The sequence below is a fragment of the Falco biarmicus genome, chromosome 15, assembly GCF_023638135.1.
Source record: "Falco biarmicus isolate bFalBia1 chromosome 15, bFalBia1.pri, whole genome shotgun sequence".
NCBI lineage: Eukaryota > Metazoa > Chordata > Aves > Falconiformes > Falconidae > Falco > Falco biarmicus.
Genome location: NC_079302.1, coordinates 15,545,536 through 15,563,198, shown reverse-complemented (window position 1 = coordinate 15,563,198; position 17,663 = coordinate 15,545,536). Strand labels below are relative to the sequence as shown.

General features: G+C 39.3%; 2 protein-coding genes across 9 annotated transcripts in view; one reads left to right on the top strand and one right to left on the bottom strand.

The window, feature by feature from the left end:
* PHKB (phosphorylase kinase regulatory subunit beta) overlaps positions 1-10,488 on the bottom strand; it is an 80,071-nt gene extending 69,583 nt beyond the window's left edge. For 2 of the 6 annotated variants that reach the window (XM_056360933.1, XM_056360932.1), the window contains exons 1-2: positions 10,289-10,488; positions 1,411-1,500 (exon numbers count right to left, since the gene is read on the bottom strand). In XM_056360933.1, coding sequence (XP_056216908.1) covers positions 1,411-1,500; positions 10,289-10,376 — 178 coding nt within the window. In that variant the 5' untranslated portion in view covers positions 10,377-10,488. Of the gene's footprint in view, positions 1-1,410; positions 1,501-3,499; positions 3,518-7,624; positions 7,738-8,537; positions 8,617-10,288 lie in introns of all 6 variants that reach the window. The other 4 variants (XM_056360934.1, XM_056360935.1, XM_056360936.1 and 1 more) reach the window with 4 other exon arrangements.
* A 41-nt stretch (positions 10,489-10,529) lies between these two features.
* The window catches only part of ITFG1 (integrin alpha FG-GAP repeat containing 1), an 88,186-nt gene continuing 81,052 nt past the window's right edge, over positions 10,530-17,663 (top strand). The window contains exons 1-4 of one of the 3 annotated variants that reach the window (XM_056360941.1): positions 10,530-10,806; positions 14,244-14,316; positions 15,762-15,907; positions 17,566-17,623. In XM_056360941.1, the coding sequence (XP_056216916.1) occupies positions 10,632-10,806; positions 14,244-14,316; positions 15,762-15,907; positions 17,566-17,623 (452 nt within the window). In that variant the 5' untranslated portion in view covers positions 10,530-10,631. The remainder of the gene's footprint in view (positions 10,807-14,243; positions 14,317-15,761; positions 15,908-17,565; positions 17,624-17,663) is intronic. The other 2 variants (XM_056360940.1, XM_056360938.1) reach the window with 2 other exon arrangements.

Here is a 17,663-nt window from a genome sequence, read left to right as displayed (position 1 = left end):
CAATTTTTAAAAGCCGCTTAATTGTCTATGTATTAGAAATCCAAGTACTTCAAAAGAAAATTACAGGGGTTTATGGCTTTTTGCATTATATTTGACAGTGACTTAATACCTTCTAACAAGAACTTTGATAAAACGTTACCTGAAAATGTCAGTAATAGATTATTCTAAAATGAAGTATAAATTCAATAGTGAATTTTTACTGAGGCAACAGACTGCATGCAACATAAGCGCCCAAGAGAGAAACAGCAAGCACCACCACAGATGTGCTGCTGTCAAGCATTAAAAGTAAATTGACAGTCATCTCCTCTGTAAGAAAGATAAAAGCAATGCATCTACAAAAAGCAACACATCTAAGGATAGACCAGGTACAACTCACAGATTTCACTTCAAAAAGCGGTTTGAATGAAGACTCATTCCACATTTTTAGAATGATGGAAGAGCTGTTCACTCTTTAAATTGTCCACTTCTATCCCCTTGCCTGACTAAAACTTAAAATTTAAACCATCAATTTCACAGCCATTAAAAAAATAAATCCTGATTTTAGAATACAAGCAGGACTTTATTATAACACAAACCCTCCAAACCCCAAAACAACCAAAATAAACCATGGTTTCTTTAACATGTATGGTTTGGGCTTAAAATGATCTCATCATGAAAAGAAAAACACTGATGTTGGCTTAAAATAAGTTAGCTAACAAAATTTTGGCACAAAAATACATTATGGCACCATTAATAAAAAAAATTAACCTCTCACTGATTGCTTGTCAAAATGTTTTAAGTACTACAAAAAAGCTTTTTTCCATTTAAATGTTTCCCCAGCTGTGTCTGGCTAATGCCACAATATTAAGCTACCACTTAATCGGAAGTAATTCTAAATTCAGTTTTACAGCTGGACGGGATTTCCAATATACACTTTCATTTTCAGCAAGAAGTGTCATTCAGCCCTCCAGTTTTTGCAGCTTTCAAACTCCCAGCAGAAATTTAGGAAGCTATCCTCAAGCAGGAATAACGTAGCAATGATATTTAATAAGTAAATATCAATTCTAATTCGTATCTGGGTTAGTTCAAGCACCAAAAACGGTCAGCAGACTACTCTGCCTCTCCCCATCCAAGACCATCAGGTGCAACTGAGAATCTATCTACCATCTGACAAATGCAGATGATAATTTTGAACACTATTTACAGGTCATGATTTTTCAAGCAGCGTATGAAATATCCAAATACACGCATTACATTATCACAGGAAGAGCTGTAATAACAGAACCCTTTACCTCACAGAAAATAAAAAGGCTTATTAAAGATTGCAGATACTATTTTAAGACAAAGTTAATTACTATCATAACCATGACTGTAAATATTTTAGTAAGTTTCATTGAAAATCTTTCATGGTAGGAACAATTATTAACTTACCAATTCTGTAATAATTATCTAATTTATCCCACAGACTTTCCCCCTCTGGTTTTGGAAGGTTAATACTTTTAAGCGGCTCATAAATTGAACCTAAAAAAAAAAAGAAGAGAAAGAACAAAATCAAGACCAGAATTAATTTCATAATTCTACTATTGCTAAAAATTACTGCAGTATGGGGTTTTTTAAGTTTGTTATAAAAACAGTACAACGTACCGAATTCCAATTCAAACACAAAAAGTTGTAATTGCTATAATCTCAGAGAACAGATTTCTACACACATTTTTTCTACACTACCTGTCCACACAAACAAGACCTCCATAGACACTCAGCTACAGCAAACGCCACGTAAATGTACAGTTTAATCACTGAAGACAGCTTACTGGATGTTAATTTTCTAGGAACATTTTCTTATAAGTTGTGTATGCTATGGACAGAATTCCTAAAGGTATGTTGAAAAACAGAAGGAAGACAGAAATAGCCCCAATTTAACTATTACTTCCTTACTTGCCTTCTAAAACGTTGAAGATGTACAACACCAGCAATGTTTTACCTGTCCTAACCTCGTTTTCACCCACCACCATCACCACAAGCCTAGCTGATTTCGTGTCTTGAATCAAAAAGCTTGTTCTCAAATACCGCCAAAGCTTAAACAACCTATCCAGCTGATAAAGCCCCCAAATTACCTATACTGCAGAGAAATACAACGCTATCAAATCTTCATCTTTCCTTCCCAGTGCCCCACATATCAACTGCTTCCCTATGTGCACCCGAAACGTCCATTTTCCTGATGCTGAAATGAGCTACCTATCAAAAAGACACGATTTCTTGAAAATTACAGGGGTAAACCATTTCCAACTTCTAATTTACGAGTAACATACTGCTCTCCTTCCATAAATCACTTGGGCTATATTCAGTGTTCTGGATGGCAAGATCTCCCACAGAGCCATTTGATAACAGGAAGAATGAGAATTTCCCCTTTCCGGACTGCATGCTGTCCTTCTGAAAAGCTCAGGGAAATGAATGCCAGGGAAGCCCAGCCAGCCAAGCAGTTCTGGCAGGACGCAGCAGAGCGCTCCTATTCAAGTCGCCTCTTTCGCACTCCCAGCACATATTCATGCATTAAACAGGAGATTGTCCATATACAGGACTCTCATCCAAATGAAACGAGCGTGTGTGGAGTGGTGACAGAAGCTTTGTTAATCAAGTCCTTTGGTAGGATGACTGGAAAATGTTTCTTGTCCCTCAAGAACTCTAACCTCACCCCCCCCCCCCCGAGACTGGTATTACTTTGGCTTGCAGCCATCACTAAAAAAAAAAAATCTAGCCCTCCTTGAGCACACTCCTGCCAGTCTGTTGTGCGTGGATGACGTCTCCCAACACATCTGAGCTTCCCCTACAGCCCTTCCCTTCCTCATTGGGAGAGGCTAAGTAACAAACAACCGTGCATGTGGGGAAAGGGCCCGAGAGGGAAGCACAGACTGCCCAATTTGAGTTCCTTCAAACAAACAAAACTAAAAGAAATGAAGTTATTCTCCAATGGAAAAGAAAAACTTGTAATATAGCACACCTTTTCTATCTTCTGTTGAACAGTCAACATTCTGAACCAATTTCAATCAATTTTTCAAAGCAATTCTATTTTTCTACTTTTTGCCTAGGAATCCCTGTCCATGAGAAGATTCATCATTCGTATTGTTATACTGTCAATTCAGTTATCTTGCAAAAGCACACAATACAGTGACCTGCATTAACTGTAATTTTATAAGGTGATTCAGTGCAAACATGACAGAATATGCATAGGAAAAAAATCTTCAGTAAGTCACTTATTGCATAAAAAGTAGCAAATTTTATGAGAAATATTCACTTACTAGTTTTTCAAAGGCAAAATAAAGATTCTTACTCACAGATTTGTAACACATACATAGTGCACTGTCCTTTGTGTGTGAAATAGGTTCAGAATGTGTCTTGCAGACTGTTAACCCCAGTACTGCACCATAAAAAACAGCTGAGTATTCACAGGGCACACACGTGTCAAAATTATTGATTTTATTTATTCATTCTAAAAGAAAATTGTTCCAATGTACATACTTACCAGACAATCTGTGACCCTCTGTGGCCAACAGAGAAACAAAATAAAGTCAGCATGAACAAAAAGCATATCCTTCTATCTCAGAGTATTCAAAGATTTCAACTTTGTGCAGAAAGAGAACTGAAGAGAATTAAGAGCATGAAAATGTCAAAGCACCACCATCTACAAATTACATTATTTTAGAAGTTTGAAACTTTACTAGCAGAAATAAATGAAAACAGCCAGAGTAGACTGTTGATGGAACAAAAAGGTGAAATTAACTCAACGTTCCAGAAATTGACAAAAAAAAAAAAAAAAAAAAAAAAAAAAGGTTTATGCCTTGAAAGTATTCCTTAAAATTACTCCTACTACAAGCAGGTGAACTTGTTTAAAGGAACACTCAAAAATCAAAGTTTTCCACATACTCTTCATTACCATCTATATAGTTTATGTTTGGCTTAGGTGTCTACAGCATTCTGCTGACACATTCTGTGGTAAATTACATTTCACTGGTATCACAATCTAACCAAAAGCAAGAAACTTAAGACAAACATGAAGCTCGCTGCTCCTTCAATGTGGTTTTGTACTGAGACCGTAACCCAGTGGCAGCTATTTTTAGGACGGCTAAAAAAAGCCCATCTACACTCTTTTCCAAAATATATTTAATAGTTCATTTCAGCACAACAAGAACCTGCCATAGAAAGTTATTTTCAATTATATCTTTAAAATAGGTTTCCAAACTGAAAAAAATGACAGCCACAGGACTGCGACACTTAAACATAAAATAATGCAATATGCAAACAGTACCCTTGAGTTCTGAGTTTCTACGTTAGCATTCAGAAGAAACAGAATGAGAACATTAATTTCAAATACAAGTTTTTATAAATATAATTTTACTGTAACCATACAGTCTGAGTTTTATTTTAGGTAAATAAATAGATATGCTGGGAAAGAATATAAAAAAATATTTTGCTGATTTAGTGTTTCTTCAGCTGTATGCCAGCGTAACAAGCCTATACAAAATTTAAATAGGTTCCATTGTATTTCAGATTTTCTTCCACAAATAACGAAATATGCCGATCTCCTTACATCAGGAGTGGGCTGCTGCAAGTCAGTAACTACTTCAAAAATCACTAAAAAACCACACAGATGGGAAATTGAAACTGTTGCTTCCTGCATTAACATATTGAATGTCTGATAAAAGAACACTCAAAATCTTTATCCCAAGTCCAATTAAATCCCTGTTTGCCTTCAGATATGGCACCGACTAAATAAACTATATCCTTAGTTTGAATGAAAACTAATCCCCTTTCATTTCCTACCACTTACAGGTTCCAGAGTAATATGAGTTCACTATTCTTCAAGTTGAAGAATTACTAAAAAGGCTAGCCATCTCCTTTCAAAGTATTAGAGAACAGGAAGAAATCTGCAACAGCCCAGTAACTGATAACACAGACATCAATTACAAGTGCAGAACTAAAGTAATACACAGACAAGATACTTCCGACTCAGCTAAGATATAGAAACTATAAGAAAACATTGTCCAGCGGATGAAACTCAAATATACAACAATTCCAGGAAAAATCTACAATTTAATTCTCTCTGCTAAACAGAATACAAAACTGAAGTAAATTAAGGGAAGTTCTCTGAGGTAAGCTATTAGCAGTGTAAATACCTACATACATACAACCTCTGGAGGCTGAGAACATTATGTCGCCCTGGTGGTAAAGTACTTCCCCATACACTTCATTTTTATTCCGGTTATACTTAAGACTAGCATTAATTGCCCTTCAGGAAAGAGCTATAAAATGGCTAGATGTTTAGATTCAAAAGTTATGGGCAACATTTTGAAACCCTGCTCCTAAATGCATATATACAGAAGCTCTGAACACTCACATGTCCTTGAAAATAGCAGCAACTGCAGATAGTAAACAGGCATCAGAATGAAATTCTGGACCTAGCCTATGGGTAACGATTTGCACATTTCAGCAAGGACTGACTATTTCCATTTTTCAAAGTACAAAGTTTAAAAAAACCCAACCAACCAAACACACACCTCCCTGAAGTTTAATCACCAACAAACGGAAGCAACATGGCAAGAATTTTATTTCCAACATTTCACATGCCAGAAGAACAAAAAAATGTTTGCTTGCATATCTGCATAGACCAAAGAAAACAAAACAAAAAACAACAACAACAACAAAAGCTGAGAATATCATTCTTTCTCAATTTGATGAGAATAAACACTGACCACAGTCCTTTAACGCAACACTAGTTCTGGAGGTAATCCAACACTTGAGACATGAAAAAGTTCTGGATCTCAGATCACAGTAAATTTCATTACCCAGTATTAGCATGGGCAATAACATCTTCACATTACAGAAGTCATGGGGACCAAAAAGGATTTTACTTCTTCACATAGCAAAGTTTAAGAAATATCATATGAACAAATCATATCCTCGTAACATCACATTTTCTTTCCCTCAAGACTTCTGCAATCTCTCCTGAGCTCAGACTGGAGAGAAACACTGTTGGATACAATACAGTCTATTCTAACAGTTGTCTGCCACAAAATACATGGGCTTTTAAGTCCAAACCACGTAGCTGAGCAAGGTGATATCAAAAAACAGTTTTCTGAAGTGCTTCTACTAGAAGGAAAACTCACTTCTCATACGTGTAAATATCTGAACTCTGATTCCACAAACTTAACATGTACCAGCTGTGCTGGTGGGGATTTTTAATCACTACAGACAGGAGGAAACTACAATATCATAGCTGACCTGCTTTGAACAAGAGACTGGAATAGGTGACCTCCTAACATCCCTTCCAAACTGAACCATTCTACAATTCAATGAAAACACGGTAAGGAAACCTCAGGGGAACAGCTGGGGGAGGGAGAAGAAAAAGGTATTAAGTTTTTCCCCTATCTGAATGAACATTAGGAGTAAACACAAAGTACAAAGTGTTACCTAGGTTGAGTCATAACAACAACACAAGTTAGTAAATCTCGTAATAATTCCATTTAGACAGTATTAAAATGACAAAACTTTTCAACTATCTTTTATCCAGGAAAGTGACGTGTTAGACTGTGCATATAATTCAATTAGCATTTCATGGAAAAAAGAAACAATATGTACCAATTTATTTTGTCCTTTCCCTATTTCCTAATCATCTTCACATAACCAAAATACACCAAAATGCCACAAAGTCTGCCACACACCCCTTGTAAATGTTACAAGCAAGGGAGGAACCCATTCAAGATATTCAAGGCAATCACTGCCGTTCCTGGGTACTCAAAACAATAGCTCTTAAAACCACTAAACCAGTTTATTTTGCATCATAACAACAGAAACATCAAGTATAGATATAATAATTAGGAAAAAGTAATTTTTTATCACAATGTCAACACTTCACATGTCCTCTGACATTAAGAGAGGCAAAACAGAACTGCCACAGGCAGGGCAGGGTAGTTCAAGTGACTCGGCTGTGGCAAGAGACAGCTGAAATTCCTTTACCTGGTTACTCTCACTGCCACTTGTACTGCTTCTGTGTTTCAGCACAGACTAAACAAGTCTCCTACACAGCTCTCCTCAGATCACCTAGCTTCACACAGGGACACGTTTACTCCAGCCGAACTCTTTTCCAAGTATACTGAGCTACATCAGTAATGGTCTCGACGACTTCACATATTCTAACTTCTGTGGTACCTAAAGAGAGACTGTGCTGGGGGCTTTATTTTGCTTCCCCTTAATTTCCAAAAGTCAAGCTTTGGAACAATGCCTGACTGACTTGAAATTTTACTTTTCTCTACACCACCCACAGTGGGGTTTATCTTAAACACCATTCTTAATGCATCTTTCACATGACCATCATCTTAAACGAGAAATTTCGGTTCAGAGATTGTTACGCTGACAGATACTTACAAGAACACGAAGCACAAACAAAATACGAAGATCTGAATGGTAGATTTTAAGCTAGGTAGATTCCAATTATCAGAAATTTTCATTGAAAGAGCTCACATTTTTAAGTTCTACTGTATAGTGCTAAAAAAATGCTAACACAAAACACAGCATAAAACACAAAACACAATTATTTCTTGTTGAGTTAAATAGCCACAAACAAAACCAAAACACAGAACGGCACACTTACCAAATTTTAAAAAAGCATGCGCAGAGGAGGCTCTGTCATCATCCAAATTGGCCATTTCAAATTGGTGCAGCTAATCACAAACGTCTCAGGCTAAGCTACAGTAATTTTCAAAACTGTTTAGTAAATGTTAAAGGCAACAAGCATTAAATTAAGTGAAAGCAATGTTAGTGGTGTTATTAACATGACAGAGTGCTCAGCGTAAAGGGTTGCCACATTTCATTACTTATTGTGTTTCCCTCTTCTACCCCAAAAATTGGTTTTATTTTGCTTTTACTGTCAAAAAAACAATCCGAGTAAAATGACACAGTCTACACTAAGTCCACCTTTTGGACATAGACAGGAGCTTCTTTATTCAATAGGAAATTTGCTACTAATGCCAAAAGGTGCCAGATAAAATCTATGTGATATATTTCAAGATTAAATAAAAATACTGATTTAACCACTGCATATAAAATTGTTAAGTAATAGTAAGCATAGGGAGCTAAAATTCTGCTTATGCATAGTACTGCTTTTATCCCATGTGGAATTTACACTAGGCCATTTCTTGCAGTCATATGTATTGCTTATGGTACCGAATATCTCAATTTTTTGAAGGAGAACATCTTCCACACTGGAATGCACAATAAAAAAAAAAAACAAAAAACACTTGTCTTCATAGTTACAAACAGTATTTTCCAAATCTTTAAAGAATTTTATGTTTTTTAAAGTAAACAAAATTTCAGGGGTTGCAGACTGGCCAGCTACTGAATATCTTTATAATCTGCTCCTAACTGTTAATTATTACAGTAGCAAAAAATGAAACAGCACTCTATTGCTCAAGGAAGGGAAAGAAAATATTTTCAATAAAATTTGATTTTACTGGGAAAAATGTAATTCATAATTTAATATACATAAACATGAAGATAGGGATTACCTCCTACAGGACAGTGTCTTAACAGGCACTCACGCGTGTCTATATTCCATGTTTATTATATCTTACTCCAAGCATCACCCTGAAAACAAACCCAGAACAGTAATATTTGTAAACTGGGACTCTGGAACATCCACCTGGGGCCAGTTCAGAACAGTATGGGAAAGTTTCAGCCACTTTCAATGACTATGCCAACCATGTCTCTTTCTGACAGTGCTAGAAAAAAAAAATACAAAAGCTCTGAAGTTAAACAAATGTCAACATACTTTATAAGATGCAGGAGTAAATTTGAGAAAACAAGAACATGATTTTCATTTTTAGGTAAGAATGTTGCCTTATATATTAACATATATAGATATAATTTTATTTCTAAATCAGCTTTTTTATCAGAAAAGCATTTCAGCTAAAATCATGTTTATTTCTTGACTAAATGTCTTCAGTCACTATAAAAATGACAAAATCTCTACGAACATGAAAAGAAGTAAACTACAATAATAATCTGTCATTGTCACAAAAGACACTTTCTTATACTGTTAACAAAAAATTAGAAGGCAGCAGCAGTTAAGAAAAATTCAAGCATTTAATATCATCCAAATGCTTTCTGCAGCCACAGGGCCTGAATCTGCATGGGAATGCCCAAGTTAGCATGCTGCCTTGTGACTCCAGATTCACGTACTCATAACACGCAGGTTCCAGACTATTTTGGAGAGCTCTACGCCTATATTTGTAAATCAATTTTCAGATAACAGTACCGTGTCATCATAATTGGCCACAAAGTAACAACTCATTTACTGAACCATCTTAATCATGGTATTTTGCAAATTAATACTATACATAAGTAGAATTTTTAAGGCCATATGAATCAGGCCAGTCTTTAATCAGCCAACTCTCTTTGTGAGAGCCCACATAAAGCCACGTTTTCTTTTCACGCTGTCTGATCACTCATTACCGCAACAGAACCAATCAAATATGCAAATAAGAAAACAATGATTGAGTTTTACAAGCACGTATGACATATAAATAAACACCACTTGGATAATTTGGAAATTTTTTTACATTAAAACATCAGCAATTAAAGCCCTACTAAGTCTGTACTTTATTTGAAAAAGCAACTTAAAAATCCTGGGTTTTGACCTTTGTAAATTCAAGCCAACTTGGTAAACATCCTCCTTTTATTTTGGCCAGGACGCAGCTGCCACACAGTCCAAGTTCAGAACCAGAGATTCTCACGTTAAAAAAAATTACCCAAGGGAAACCTGGCCAAAGCCGGTACTTTTGTGTAAGCGCCTACAATTCTGAACTGCTTCGTCTGTTCGGCACCTTTGCAAACCTGCAGCATCACTCCCAGGAGCAGCTACCCCTACAGCCTCGCTGCCACCTGTAAATCATCTGAAACTGCCTCGCCAAGGACACCCGTTCTGGAGCACAGCCCGGCCCGGCCCCAGCAGCACACCCGGCGGCCCCGCAGCCTGCGCGGGGCGAAGAGCGGGGCAGGGCCGCAGCGGGGAGCGGGGCAGGGCCGGGCCGGGTCGGGCTGCTGGGGGGAGCGGGGCCGGGCCGGGCGAGGCCGCGGTGGGGCCGGCCCTGAGCGCACGCCAAGCTGCGGCGGGGGGAGCAAACACAGCCACCGGGACAACGTCGGCCAAGAGCTCGGGGAGGGCGGCGGGCAAAGGGCGGGGAGGAGCGCGGGAACGGGGCGGTTAGTGAAGAAGGGGAGCCCCGGAGCTGCTCTCGGGCAAGCCGAGAGGTCAGACCTGAACGTTTAGAGCGAGCCCGCAGCTCCAGCATCTTCCAGCTCACATCGGCCATATGGGCCGCCGCAGGGGCCGCTGCCGCCGCCATCCCGACGAGGACCCGTCACCCGCTCCGGCCCGGACAGCCGCCGTCCCCTTAGCGGAGCGAAGGAGCCGGGTGGCGATCTCCCCTTGGTTACCCACGGCAGCCGTAAAGAGAGCGGCGCAGGCTGTCACGGCGTTGTCGCAAAGCCGCCGGGTCAGTCCCGGAAGCAAGCCGGCGGTTGCGCCGGGCGCACCCCTACGCTGCCGTAAGTGATGTGAACGGGGGCGGCGGCGGGGAGCCGGGCCGTGTCGCTGCAGGATGGGGGGCGGCCGCCGCTGGCTTGGGCTGTGCTTGCTGCTGGCCCTGGCGGGGCCCGGCGCGGCCCTGCAGAACGTCACCGCCCAGCTCTTCGGGGCCGAGGCCTACGGGACGCTGGCGGCCTTCGGCGACTTCAACTCGGACAAGCAGACGGACCTGTTCGTGCTGCGCGGCGGTGAGCGGGCCGCTGGCGGGCTGGCGGCGGGGGGCTGGCGGGGGGCGCCAGCGCCGGCGGCTGGGAGCGCCCCGGGGGTGTCAGCAGCGGCGGTCGCTGCGCTGCGGTCCCGGTTACGGCCCAAGGCTTGCGGGGGCACCGGCGTGCCGCTCCGTCCCGGCGGCCCCGCGGAGGGCGGCGGGAAGAGGCACCGGTTGCTCGGTGTGGCGGACGGGCCGGTGCCCGCTGGGTGCTGGGCGGAGGGCGGCCGTTCCCGGCGGAGGGGTCCCGCCCGGGCAGCCGGGGCTGCGGGGGCGCCGGCCGCTCGGGCCCGCAGCGCACTCGGCCTGCGCGGTGTTCGCCGCGGCGAGCAATAAACCCGTTTTCAAGATTAAAACTGACGTGTGCTTTGCTCCTGAGGTGCCTCCTGTAGGGAAAAATATGTTTCCAATATGCACTAAAATACGGCTTCGTACAGAGGAGGAAATAGCTTTCTTTAAAGTTGAATTTATGGTTGCAAAGTAATGGAAAGACTTCGTCTTGTGGAGTGCATGGTTGCAGACTGGGATTTCGCTCCCGCTTTTGCAGCGTTTTGGGCAGCGGATGAACGTTTCCCAGCTGCCGAGGGGCCAGGTTGCCCCGTTAGCCCACCTGGGATGCGGAGTTGCAGTGGAAGGCTGGACACGTGTGTTCCACGCGGCTGTCATCTACCATGAGTTTCTGGTTGAGCTTCAGACACGGGGCACCCAAAAGCAGAGCTTATTGTCAGCAGTCAGTGTTATTTGCAGGTGTTGGGTCATTTTAGTCGCTTGAGGCTACATGTCAAGATAAATTTATTCCTAAATTCACCTCTTTTAGTCCTCCCATCTCAGAAATGCTTCTGTAAGTAGCTTTGGTAAAGCATGAGTGAATTTCCCATCTAGTTGAGACATTGAAATACGTGGTTCCTTGAAAATGCTCCGCCAGCTCATCAACTGAAAAAATGCACTGAAAAAATGAATGTCAGTGACAAGAGATTTATTTTTTACATTCTTATCTTTCAGATGAATGCATATAAAAATGTGAATAGATAAAGGTTTAAAAGTGAGGCTCATGGTTTCTTCTTTGCTTCTACACAGCAGCAGTTGCTATAGTTTTCCTACTTGATACTTTCTGTTAAAAAACAATATGAAACAACCTACTTGAAAACATATATATATATATATAACATATAACTTCAGTGTTGACAAAAAGTAGCTTGAAAAATTTACAGAACCTTCTAAACAAAAACTAGTAGGCAGTTTTAAGTAGTGCTGAAGAAATGAGCACTGGAGATAATACTAGACTTGAAGGAACAGTGAGATGGTAAAGAAGCCCAGTTCTAATTATCCTGACCCTTAATAAGGAAATGTGGATGACATCTCAGGCCTTTTTCTGAATTTATGTTACTGTTCAGGTCTTGAATTACTTCAGCTGAAGTGATTGAGAGTAATGTTCCACATGCTCAGATGCATGAAAGGAAAATACTCGGAGATTTATAAGAGACTGTAAACTAGCTAAATACAAGAGGTCATCTAGATCCGTAAGTATCATGTTGCCATGAACAACTAAAATTACCAGTGGACCCTGGACTTTTGGACTCAGTTTTTGAAATTAAAAATATATGAATAAATGGGATTGTGCATACACATCCCCATTCTGTGCATAGACCTACAAGACAGGTAAAAGTGGGGAAGCTCATGCTGTTTGTGTGTTCAGCCCACCACCTTCTAGTTGTGTTAGATGTGTCTTCTATTACACATCTGTTAGATGTGTACGGGGCAGCGAGAGATCATTCCCCTATTCAGCTTCTACATTTCACTAGGGAATTTTGAAAATGTCTGTGGTGTCCTCACTGAGATGTTCAGTCCTCTCATCTACGTAATTGTTATTTGTATGGAAACTGTTCCCTTTTTTCACAACCTCTTATGTACTGTTTTATGTTTCTTCTGTGTTTTGTTTGAGATGAGAGGACAAGATCTGCAAGTAGCATCTAGGATGTGTGCATTATGGATTGACGTAGTAGCATGGTGATTTTGTTTTCTGTTCATCCAATAATATCCAGTAGTCAAGTTTGTTTTCACTATTGATGAGTGCTGAGCTGAAATTTTCATGAATCTATCTTTAGTGATGATAAAATCTCATTTCTGAGTGGTATAATTGACTTGGAACCTGGTATGTGTAAAAACACATTTGTTTCATCATCATCATCATTACTTTACCACATAGATGATAAAAAGGCAGGTGAAAGTCTATAGTGTGAAATTGGAATTACAAGTTTTAGCAGTCAACCCACAGCTTTATTATCAAAAGCTTAACCAGCCAGCAGGCTTCTTCACCTTACGGTGTGCCAACTTTTTCAATCGTCTGTGGATGATGTGTAGTGTAACCCAGGCTTTATTAGCTTGCCAGATGGGACTGCACTAGTCGCCTCAATCCATTTTGAAAGGGTTTGTTTTCATTTACTCGTTTGTTGGCATATTCTCCTTGGCAAATACGTTTATGGCAGTTAGCTGTTTTTTTGTAGCCAGGAAGCTTGTATTCTGCTATTTCACAGCTGTGAACTTTGTCATGGAATGATGCTCTTGAAACGTATATGGTAGCTCTAGTTTGGAGCCATAGTCTATTAGGTAACCTAGTTCTTGCAGTTTGAGATGCTACAGGTGAGTTTCATGGACAGTGCAGAAAACAAACATAATAGAGGATGAGTAAAAAATATGTTTTTTTCTTTAGCTCTGAACTTTAATTTTAATTGCAGAAGTAAGTGCGTGTGTATTGTGGTCTGCTGACTGAAAATATATTTCATTGTTGAAGTGATTTTTTTTTTTTTTTAATTTCTTCCCTGAATTTCAGTTATTTGTGCAACATAGAATATGGGCTTTTATTTGGATCCTCCTGCAATAATTAAATGATAGTGCCACCTCTAAATGAGGAAATGCTGCAGGGAACCAAGTTACTTCTATGAGTTTAACTTAAAGTGCTTTTGTCAGCTGACTTGGGACAGCAGTATCAGATCCTGCTATGTCAGACAGCATTGAAAGAATTCAGCTGAGTTAGCTTTTAAGCTTTAATTATTTGTGTTGAACTGATGCCTATTACTTTTCCACGTGTACTGTTTCTTAACTCCTTATAGGAAGTTTTATTTTAAGCAATGTGGTAACAGTGGCAGAGAGAAAGGTCTAACACTAAGCCCCAGAGAAGATTGATATCAGTGTTCCTTTGAGATGCAATTAGATTTATAGGTTGTTTTAACTATTAACACAAAAAAGTGCTCGTTTTTTCCCTGTTGAGTGAGGAGGAGGTAGCTGTATGGGAAGTGTTTCAAAGTTTTTGCTACTGTGAGGAATGACTACTTGTGGCATACCTTTTTAAATGTTTTTTTTGTATACATACCATTTACAATCCTCCTCTGTTACTCATCATCTTACTTGCTTTTGCAGGGAATGAGTTGATTATCTTTCTGGCTGACCAAAAGGAACCCTACTTTAAGCCCCGTGTTAAGTTACCAATGAAGTAAGTATTGTTACTCAGGGTGAAACGATGTAAGTGGTCATTTTTCTTGAAGGCGCATCTCTGCAGGCCGTGGGAACATGACTGGAATTGTCTGTGCTGCTGTTGTGTGTTTGACTTGTTCAGCTTGCCCTTAGAGTTGCAGTTCTGTAACCAGTTTCTTGGTTAATTTCCTGGTAAGTTTCTGGTTTGATTTGTTTGGATTTTGTGGGTCCCATGACAGAATTTGTTGGAGATGAGTTTTGACATTCATATTGTTAACTAATAGGTGTGACTTCCCACCACCTTCTGGACTTTCAATGCTTCAGGGTTTTTTGTCATCTAATTAGTATTAAAAATACCTGTAACTTGGAGTATTTTTGCAACTGACATGGTTTTTTGGGACTTTTATTTCCTAGTAAGGCAAACTACCATTCCATATCATGGGTTAAAACGTTTTGGCAGGTAGTATTAGTCTCTGTCCCAAGACATGTTTTCAGGGAAATTGTTCTAGTTGCTGTACTTTCTAATAGAATCCAGGCAATATCATCTGTTTAGAAAGCGATAGGGAGGGAGAATGCTGTGCTGGCATTTTTGTGTTGACGTCTGTTCCTTTCTGAAGTTTAAATGTGGCTTTAAAAAAAGCATCATGTTTTAGTAAATGTAAATAATCTGTGTGTTTATTTACATAGATATGTATAGTTTTAACCACAGTAGTATTATAGGATATGTTACTGCTTATGAATAAAGCATACTAACAGTATTATGTCTATGAAAAGTTAAATCGCTGTTACAGCTCCACTTCATCTTCTGTAGTTCTATATATTTTTATTTATTCCCTGCTGTCTTAGAAGGAGCTTTTGTTTAGTGCATTAGAAGTCATCTGCTTCTAATTCTTGACAGAATGACCCATGTTTGTGCTCATAAAGCAGAGTCTCTGAGTAGGTAATAAAGTAAAAAAGAAGGAAAGAACAAACACATTTAGTAAGATGTGGCAGAAGATAGGAGATGATATTGTCTTTAAAAAGATCTAGCTATCTGTCGGACTACTGCTGCTTAAACTGCTCCTGTTGCTTTATGGTCTTGCTCTTGGAATACAACCAGAAGATCCTGCTCTCTGAAAAACATTTTTGAGAACTGGTTCTACAACAAATGAAGGGATTTAATGAAGTCTGGATAGCATTAACAAATAGGATATGGCTGCCTGTTAGCTGAATTTTAGAGTTAAAAACTTCCTTCTTCCTTAGAGGAAAACAGCTTGCAGAATGCTTGATTTTAAAGTTACTTTTGCAGTGATACGGACTTCATAGAAAGCCAGATTGTTGAATGATACTATTGTATTAGACCAGCTAATAATAATTGGGATGAAAAGGCAAGCCTTTGAACGCACAAGTACTTTCTGTTTTCATGCACATCTTTGTACTGTTATCTGCATGTGGGTTTTTTTATTTGTTTGCTTTTAATTCTAGATCTCTCGGTGTTACCATAACCAGTGTAGTTCCTGGGGATTATGACGGTGATTCACAAATGGATGTCCTGCTGACTACCCGGGCACAAAATCATGGCAGAGATGAACTTTCAGTGTTTATTTTCTGGGGGCACAATCAAACATTAGGTGAGTTGCTGAGACAGCTTATTTATAAGATTGTTATGCTTTTTAATAATTCAGAGTATTGTGAGAAAGTTGTACACTCATTCTACAGTGTAGTGATTGTTTTTACAGTGAAAATAGGGATTAGCAGCTATGTGGCTTCATACACATATATTATCTTGCTGTTAAACTGTGTAATTAATAAAAGAGAACAAAGCTCAAACTCTTGGTTTATATCATGCAACAGACATAACCAAACAATATTATAGTTAGACCGTAACCTACTAACCAAAGAGCTACTTCTCATGGCTTCCCCATTATGCATGTCATCTTCACAAAGATTATCTCAGAAGATGTATCCTGAATTTAAAATGTGCTGAGAACCTGGTGTAGAGTTTAGTGCGTAAACTTTCAAAATATCATACCTAAATTTACCAGCAGTAACATAACACTCTTATTTCTGTTAAACCTTAAATTCTTTAATGAAAGTGATACCTGGTTTGGGAGGGAGATTTCTAGAGTCTCCTTTACTGGAAGTTTTCAAGAACTTTAGAATCAAGTTTTCAAGAAGAGTCTTTTAGCAGTGTTGTAGCTGGTTCTGCCTTAGGGTAGTCAGGGGCTGTGTGAACTCTTGAAGTCTCTTGTTTTCTGTTGGCTTTGTTTTGGGAAGAGTTTAGGGTTTGAAGAACAGAAAGGCAAAAGAAGATATACTTAAGTCCACAAAAACTACTGAAGAATATTCACTAGTATAAGCAACTGTGTTACAAAATAATTTCTGGTGAGGCAAGTGATGGCCTTAGATAAGGTAGCTTCTGGCTTTAATCAGAGGTGAAACAAGGGACCTGGGAAAGTGTACTGGATCAAGTATTAAGAGAATAGGAGGTATCTGTAGTATTGTAATTAGGAATTGGATTAATTTATGCTGTCTTGCTTCTGCATAAACAAATATTGGGAAAGGCAGAAATGAACATGTGGGGCTTAGAAAAGGAGTCAGAGGTTAAAAATGCAGGCAATGGTCGGTATGTGGTGAGGCTGCTGGGAAGGGATGTGGTGCCTGCTTGGGTAATGGAAGCGTGACAGGTCAATAGGAGGGTACTGTCATATAAAATATGGAAACTGGAAGAAGAGAAACATTATGGAGAGGTCAAGGAAATGGGGATAATGTGGCAAGGAGTTTGGATTACAAGTAAAAATCAAGTGTGAGAGGTGATAACCTGATAAGGACTTAAAATCCTCACTTCCTATTTAGGCAGTCTCCCTCTAATCCTTATTCAGACACTCAGTGTACGTGATTAACTGTGTTCTTCACAGTGACAAAACATTAAACAGAGGTTTTACATAAAATGTTGAATTCTTTGACTGTCTTCATCCCAACCATTTCAGATTTCATGTGTCTATGTCACTGCAGTCATACAGAGAAGTAGGGTTCACTAAGATCTATTTAGAAGAATTTGTTGAAGAGTTTAGTGGAGAGAGAAGAAGCTTCAGCATATTAATTGTAACTCACATTTCCTGAATAATTTCAGGAAGCTATTTGTTTATGTTCAGTGCTGGCTGACTTGTTTTTTTAAATCATAAAATTGATGGTTGTAAATTAGCAGATGAAGAAGAATTGTGTCTTAAGTTAAAAATGCAAATATCATAACATATTGCTAACTGAAATTAATATTTTCTGGTTTTAGATCTTAACCATAAAACTATGTTAAATAAGACTTTTCGTGATGAGCCTCTAGTAATGGAGTAAGTATGACCTACTTTTTTAGAAAACATTTATAATGGT